This window comes from Populus euphratica, unplaced genomic scaffold (genome assembly GCF_000495115.2).
Source record: "Populus euphratica unplaced genomic scaffold, PopEup_1.0 scaffold25.1, whole genome shotgun sequence".
NCBI classification, from domain to species: Eukaryota; Viridiplantae; Streptophyta; class Magnoliopsida; order Malpighiales; family Salicaceae; genus Populus; species Populus euphratica.
The window spans coordinates 861,689-869,247 of NW_011499851.1; the positions used below are offsets into that span (position 1 = coordinate 861,689).

At 40.7% G+C, this 7,559-nt stretch overlaps 2 protein-coding genes across 3 annotated transcripts; one reads left to right on the top strand and one right to left on the bottom strand.

Moving 5' to 3' along the window:
• The first annotated feature begins 113 nt into the window (after positions 1-113).
• QWRF7 (QWRF motif protein (DUF566)) lies at positions 114-1,346 on the top strand. 2 transcript variants are annotated; one of them, XM_011020044.1, is made up of 4 exons: positions 114-355; positions 439-528; positions 607-714; positions 1,165-1,346. In XM_011020044.1, the coding sequence occupies exons 1-4, from the start codon at positions 239-241 to the stop codon at positions 1,246-1,248; spliced, it is 399 nt and encodes a 132-aa protein (XP_011018346.1). In that variant the 5' UTR covers positions 114-238; the 3' UTR covers positions 1,249-1,346. The 2 variants fall into 2 exon arrangements, with proteins under 2 accessions (XP_011018346.1, XP_011018347.1); XM_011020045.1 differs by lacking the exon at positions 1,165-1,346 and adding an exon at positions 919-999.
• Positions 1,347-2,651: 1,305 nt separating this feature from the next.
• Positions 2,652-7,305, bottom strand: LOC105121420 (leucine-rich repeat receptor-like protein kinase TDR). The gene is made up of 2 exons (XM_011020046.1): positions 4,337-7,305; positions 2,652-3,296 (listed from the first exon to the last, which is right to left on the bottom strand). The coding sequence occupies exons 1-2, from the start codon at positions 7,002-7,004 to the stop codon at positions 2,878-2,880; spliced, it is 3,087 nt and encodes a 1,028-aa protein (XP_011018348.1). The 5' UTR covers positions 7,005-7,305; the 3' UTR covers positions 2,652-2,877.
• Between the last annotated feature and the right edge of the window lie 254 nt (positions 7,306-7,559).

Sequence of the window (7,559 nt, forward strand, 5' to 3'; positions counted from 1 at the left end):
CTGACATTTGAAGTTTGCTGCTATTGTTCATTGCAACTCGATTCAGCTGTTCAATCTTAGTTCCAGATTAGTGTAATTATCCATGTTCTAACTTTTTCCATCTCTACTTGCTTTCCAGGATAAATTATTTCATGTTTGGCTTAGAATCGTCAACACGAGAAATATCATACTAGAAAAGCGAATTCAAATCCGAAAGCTGAAGCACGAGGTCAAATTGTGTCAAATTATCAACCCACAAATGAAACTGCTTAGTGAATGGGCAAAATTAGAGGGTAAAAACTTTGAAGCAGTAGGCAGAGTGACAAGGAAACTATCAGCATTGTCAGTCAAACTCCCTCTTGAAGAAGATGCTAAGGTATTTCATGATTAGAGAGGTGTCTACTTAATTTGTTTAACTTAAACTCTTTTCCGAAAATTAATTTCTTGATTCCTCAACAGGGAGATGTGGAATCAGTCTACATAGCTATTAGCAATGCAGCGCAGGTCATGGATAGCATAGAAGGGACCATAAATAAATTCCTCTCCCAGGTTAATTTGTGTCTTCTTTTCCTGGGCTGATATGATTATTTACGTGTGGCATATACTCAATAATACATTGTTCAACAGGTCGAGAAAGTCCTTTATCTGATTACAGAGCTTTCGAGCACACTGCAAAATCAAGATGAAAGCTTGGAGGAAATGGAGAAAACAATAACCGTAGTTGCTAAACTAGTGGTGAGCTTACAAGAGCTGCTGCCTTAGAACTTCCTATAGTATTTTATATCATAATCTTCCTTTATTCCTTAATAATACCTCGTCAATAGCGAGTACGAAAACAACCTCAAATTAATTTCTTAAAACGAGCCGGCCTTATGCCTGAATTCGTTTCGAAATTGGGTTTTTTGAGCCACTGACACAGTGATATTTGACCGCTTACAGAAAAATCTGAAGCTGGACCCAATTTCGGCTAATTATGTGAAATCAGGCGCTTGGACTTGAATCCACATATTCAAGTTCGGGTAAGAGGTTTCAAAGGGGTTCGAGTGTCCAACGAACGTGTCTAGCCCTAACTTGATTTCAATTGAGTTGTGTCAGTATTGTTAAGTTTATTTACACGGTAAAAAAAGAAAAAAAAACTTTTTCTTTGATGTTTTAAATATTTACTTTGTGAATAATCTCTTTCAGGCATGGGAGAAAAGTGTGAGAGTACATCTCTTGCAAATAGGCCAGGATTCAGAGGAAGAGGAAGCTGTCTCAAGACATGATTAAATGACAAAAGGACAAGGCTACGTTGATATTTCTCTGTTTAGAACAAGAGATCAGTCCCATTCCTTTTCCACTATTTGTACGTGGGCTGTGGAAATAGGGGGGGAAAACAATGATGAGGCACCGACATCCATGTTCGTTTGATGTTAATTAGGTGAACTCCAAACAAATGTATAATTAGTTTGGTATAGCTTGCCAAGTGGAATTTTTCATTCACTTTTTTTAAAATATATAGAGAACATAAAACTCTTGGATTCTCAGATTTAGAGTATCCTATTTTTACACAATTCACATGATTCAACAAGCATTTGATATTTGATATTTCATGATCAATGGTATCATACTATTTCAACATTATGAGAGATGATTGTGGACTTGTGAATGAATCGTGAGAAGCACAGGCCCTATAGTGCAGGCTCAAGCATAGTGTATAAAGCTGATGGGCCTCAAGGGCTTAAGACCAACCCTAGAGCTTCGAATGAAGTCTGAGGAAAAATGCAAAGTAACCTCAACAGATGGTGCCTCGGTGCCTCGGCAGATGCAAGGGTTCAAGGGACTGCGTAACCTTCTGCAGGTTTATATAGATAATCAACATTCCAGCATAACAGTGGACCCTTGGAAAGTTAAACCACTTTGCTGTGAAGGTTTCGAAATATTCTACTCCTCACTATTGCATAAGAATCTCATAATAACTTGAAAACGTACTGTTTTTTTTTTATTTGATTTACGTGGGGTGTCCGGGCCAGCTTGCGTGCACCACGACTAATTCCCACGGCCCACTGAATACCCTGCAAATCCAGTAGACATGTAAAGCACCGCGGGGATGATAGGCGTGCACGTTAGGACTCGAACCCAGATGCAGTGGAAGGGGACAACCCTTCCACCGCTAGGTCAAGCACTAGTTCACAAAAAACTTACTGTTCTTGATCGACCCCCTGCTTGTTTTTGCGGTCCTTTTCTTCTTTTTCCAGTTATGAAGATGTTACAGAAAGCAAGAAAGTACTCATGGCATTCACATGAATAAACTGTTAGATTTAAATTGACAATCCCTCTTTTCCCTTCCTACGAGAATCTATTTCGAACGTTCAAATTCAAACAAATCCTCCCTGCATCCATTATTTAGATATCAATAAATCTCAGGTTAGTGGTGCTCACCCATATGAATTGTATGGTCATTCGGGAGCTTGTTCCTCTCTGCTCCTCCCCCCCCTTTTGGGTAATTTTATGTGGTAAATTTGAGTATGTAAAAACGATGTTTCATGAAAATTTAATGTTTTTTTTAAATTAAATTTTATTTTAATACATTATTAAACAATCAATCCCTGCTCCCAGATACATTGGTTGACTTTTCATGCTAAAAACCTTTGTCCTTGGATACTTTTGACCCCACCCTCCATGCCTTTCCATACTAACAATCATTAACTTTAATTAATTATTATAAGTGTCACACAACAAAAGGTCATAGCGCAATATAACATTAAAGAAACTAGAACAAGAACACTTGAAAATTCCATTGAAAATATATGAAAGGAAAAGAAAAGAAAAATCACTTCTCCTATACCAATCCCCGCCATTTGAAAAATAACATTTAGGAAAAAGAAAAGGAAGATAAAACCGGTAAAATTAATCATATTAACATTCAACTGCATGCTTTTGAGCAATAGCCCCATCAGCAGTAACTATGTGGTCACCACCACCAACACTAACTATACTTCCAGGCAATTTCCTCTTGGGCTTGGCTGCTTGCAGCATCAACACTACATCCCTCATCGATGGTCGGTCTGCCGGATTCTGGCTGGTGCATAGCAAAGCAATTCTAAGCATTTGCATCATTTCTTCCCTCACAGATGCAATGGATGCCCCAGCATTCTTGTCCAAGATGTCACTAATACCATCCTTAGTCTTTATCGTAGACCTTACCCAATCAACAATGCTGTTACCATCCCCAAACTCAGCATCGACTGACCTTTTACCACTTATAATCTCCATTAACACCACCCCGTAACTATAAATGTCACTCTTCTCATCAACTTGTAGTGTGTATGCATACTCTGCGCAAAAGAGAGAAGAAAGCACTATATCAGCCACCCAATTCAATCAAAACACTAAAGAAATTATGCCTAGTGCATCAAGAAGTCAAAAACTACAATGAATGAAAGGATCTAAAAGAATTTCTTTGTGGGGTCCAACTGTATATGGTAAATCCAACCCCCCAAAAAAAAACAAAAAAAAAAAGAGTGGGGTCCAACTGTATATGGTAAATCCACCCCCCCAAAAAAAACAAAAAAAAAAGTAGAGGGTTCACGCGCAGCAGTGAGTGCGCCATGCACTTAAAGGTTTCAAACAGTTCCAAATTCGCGGCGCCAATAGAAGGAATGGCATCAGCCCCGCCCCGCCCCGTCACAGCACTCTGTACTGTAGTACTATCCACTCCTCCTCTTGCAATTGCAAAATCAAATATGTATGGATGTCTTTCATACCGCAATAATCAAGAAAATAACACCACAGAATAGTGTTTTTCTTTTTTAATGCGGCATTATCTTCAATTCGCGTGTTCTGTTTCAAGATTTGACACCCCCATATCTTAGACCAACAAAACGAACTAAACAGAGAAAGACAAAGGGTCTCCTAGAACTTTAAACGTAACCAGCTTCTGTCCGGTACTGTTTGTAAACAAGCCAGACTTGGACTCTCAAGTAAAGAAAAGTAGGCAAGCAATATTACGTTGAAGATCACCATTCTCCTGGAAAGAAAACAGAATTTCTATACTTTCCGTCCTCCTCATAAATCTAGTACCCTTGCAACGCATTTTCCTTTCCTCTTTTGTTTTCTTTGTTATACCAACATAACTTAATCAAGTTGTTTCTGGAAACGAAATAAAGGGACAGAGCTGCTGCAGTGCCGAACTACAGACTGTAAATTCTTACAGAAACTGACTATTAACAATTAAATTCCAAGTTCTTAATATAAGGATCGGTTCCCATGTTTTACGTTTCTCTTAGAAATGAAATGCATTTGACACTAGCAAATTCCAAACTAGCATAAATTGTACCATTAGAAAAAATAAAGAGGAACAGAGACAGGACCATACCTGGTGCAATGTAGCCATAAGACCCAGCAATGACAGACATGGACTCGTCACTTTGGATCAACTTTGCCACCCCAAAATCTGCCACTCTAGCCTCCATCTCACTGTCCAATAATATATTGCTAGGCTTAAGATCACGGTGCACAATCACAGGATCACAATCATGATGCAAATAACAAATCCCCTGTGCCACACCCAGTGCAATCTTGTACCTCGTAAACCAATCAGCCACCAAATTCTCTCCCTTGTTCTTCCCATGCAACAAATCCTCTAAATTCCCGTTGGGCATGTACTCGTACAGCAACATTGTGCACTCCCTGTTGCTGCAGCATCCCAACAATCTCACTATGTTCCTATGCCTCACATTACCTAAAACATCCACCTCAGCTAACACCCCTCTCCTCCGTCTGATATTTTCCTTGTGCTTACCCCACAACTTTTTCACTGCTATGATCTCGCCACCTGGCATCTCGGCCTTGTAGACCGTCCCCGTTGACCCCATCCCTAAAATCTTATCAGACATTGATAAACACTCAAACACGTCATCAGCCGTGAAATTCAACCGTTGAAAGGCGGTTAATTTCCACGGTCCGATCTCTCGATCGTCACTGTATCTACGGCTGTAATTCGCATTGAAACACCTTGTCCCAGCCACAAGCAGAAACAGGCCAATACCAAAAGCAGCTGCCATAATCCAAACTATAGCCCCAGCAGTCCTTTTGGGCTGCTGTTTATGGCGGACCTCCATTTCTCCAGCCCCCAATGTGTCCGCAGCGCACGGCTTCGGCAGAACCCCACCGCATAAGCCTAAATTGCCCGAAAAGGAGGAGGGATGCAAATTTGGGAAAATTGTACCGGACGCAGGGATTGGACCCGTTAACGAATTGTAGGACACATTAAAACTCTCTAAAGTCGAGCAATTGGCAAAATTTGAAGGAATGGAACCAGTGAGTAAATTACGGGACAAATCGACATCAGCGATGACAGGAAGTGTAGAAATCTCCCACGGAATAATACCAGTAAGAGAATTGCTGCTTAAATTAAGAGAAAGAAGCCTCTCACAATGACCAATATCCAATGGAATGCTGCCATCTAACAAATTCTCTTGCAATTCTATCTTGTACAGATTGCTGCATCCGATGAAATCTGGTATTTTGCTCTTGAGCTTGCATGAGCTGGCGGAAAAAATCTGAAGATTCGGCGCGCTCCAAATGTTGTTCGGTAAAGCAGTGTTGAAGTAGTTTTCAGAAATGTTCAAGAAATGAAGCTCTTGGGAATTGCCAAGATCATCAGGAATTTCACCTGTGAAGTTATTCTTGCTTAAATCCACGAAGGAAAGATTAGACAAGATGCCGAATCCGTAAGGGATAGAGCCGTTGAGTTGGTTGTCTTGGATTCGGAACCTGGATAAAGAGGTGCAGTTTGCTAGAGAATCTGGTAAATTACCAAAAAATTTGTTGGAGAACAGAATGAGCTTGTAAAGCTTGTTTCCTTGGCAAATATTTGGAGGAATTGGGCCTGAGAGCGAGTTATTTGAGACGTCGACCCACAGTAGATTCCCATTGGAACCAAGGTTTTGCGGGAGGATTCCCGTCAGGTTGTTGTTCCAGAGAGCTAACGTGTCAAGATATGGTAGCTCGCCAATTCCCGGTGGTATCTCGCCGGTGAGTTCATTTTTCAGCAAACTCAACCTGGTTAGCTCTTTCAAGGAAGATAATCCCTCTGGAATTGTTCCTGAAAGCTGATTATCGGATAAGTCAAGTGCTTTCAGAGCTTTCAAATTGGTGTAGCTCACCGGAATTTCACCAGTAAACTGGTTCTTGAAAAGGAGTAAGTTCTCGAGTTTGGTAAGATTTCCGAGTTGTGGTGGGAGATTGCCTGATAGATTACACTGTGAGATATCTAGGTACTGGAGATTAGTCAACAACGCAAATTCTTCTGGTACATTGCCTGATAGGAGTTCATTGTAACCAAGCTCCAGGTGCTCGAGCTGGATCAAGAATCCTAAATCGGGTGGCAATGGTCCTTCCAGTTCATTTCCAGCTAAGTCCAGGTACTTCAATTTCAGGAAGCTTCCATAACTCCTTGGAATTTCTCCCTTGAAGTAGCTTCCACCAAGGTTGAGCTCCTCCAAGAAGCGCAGCTTGGCAAATTCTTTCGGCAATGGACCTGTAAAGCTGTTGCTGTAGGCATTGAAGACTCTCAAAAACTTGAGCTTGGAAATCCCAGGTGGGAATTCTGAATTGAAGTTGTTGTGGCTGATGTCAAGAATCCTGAGGTCACTTAGTTCAAATATGAGAGGTGAAAGAAGCCCATCAAATGCATTTCCACTCAAATTGAGGTGAACTAATCTGGTTAAGTATCTAATTTCAGCTGGAATAACACCAGAAAGATTGCGGCGGGAGAGATCAAGTGATGTGATTTGAGAAGTTGTTGGGTTGCACTCGACGCCAGACCATGAACACCAAACTGGGTCTTGGATTGAAGCCTTGGACAAGTTCCAGTCATGGAAAGTGTTGAGAGGGTCTTTGAGGGAGGTCTTTATGGAGAGAAGAGAGTGGAGAGGGAGAGGGAGAGGGGGAGTCGAAGCAGAGAAGACTAGAAGAGAAGTTTCGAACAGGTAGAAGAAGAAGGAGAACGTAATTAGAAAGGAAAGAAAAGGAAGTTTCATGGTTGTGGGGAAGTGAGAAATCTGGTTGAGAGAAGTGTGGAGTTAAGAGAGGTAAATTTAAGGGAAGGAAGGTTTTGACAGAGAGAGATGATTATGCTTTTTGAGAGTGCTGGCTGCAGAGGGTGTTTCATCATGATTGTTTTGCTGAGCAGCTTCAGTGGGTTTTCTTGGTGCCGAATGCCGATGGTGGGTGGGTATATGAAAGAAACAAAGAGAAATAGGGAAACAACTTGCTACTGTAACTATATGATTATGATACGTGGCCCCCTTACTCTCTTGACTTCCATTTCTTTCTTTTTATCTCTCTTTGATTTCTTTTTCTCACCTCACCTGTTCTTGTGAAATACCTGTATTTTTTCTCGTATACTTTAGGTTTTCTTGGATTTCTTTTCCCTTTCTTTCGCTCCCCCCTTTAATGATTCTGTGTTCCCTTTTTCTTTGCTTAATAATGTGATCGAAATTATGAGTCACTGTTACAATCGTCCCTCTCAGGATCCAAGAAAGTCATTTCAATTTCCCACCATATTCTTCTTAAATTAAAACTATTAACTATCC

Excerpts from the sequence above, each read along its gene's own strand:
- QWRF7 (XM_011020044.1), top strand. The coding sequence starts at position 239 with ATGAAACTGCTTAGTGAATGGGCAAAATTAGAGGGTAAAAACTTTGAA. Across the intron at positions 356-438 it reads CTCTTGAAGAAGATGCTAAG|GGAGATGTGGAATCAGTCTA; the intron begins GTATTTCATGAT and ends ATTCCTCAACAG. Across the intron at positions 529-606 it reads TAAATAAATTCCTCTCCCAG|GTCGAGAAAGTCCTTTATCT; the intron begins GTTAATTTGTGT and ends ATTGTTCAACAG.
- LOC105121420 (XM_011020046.1), bottom strand. The coding sequence starts at position 7,004 with ATGAAACTTCCTTTTCTTTCCTTTCTAATTACGTTCTCCTTCTTCTTC. Across the intron at positions 3,297-4,336 it reads TTATGGCTACATTGCACCAG|AGTATGCATACACACTACAA; the intron begins GTATGGTCCTGT and ends TCTTTTGCGCAG.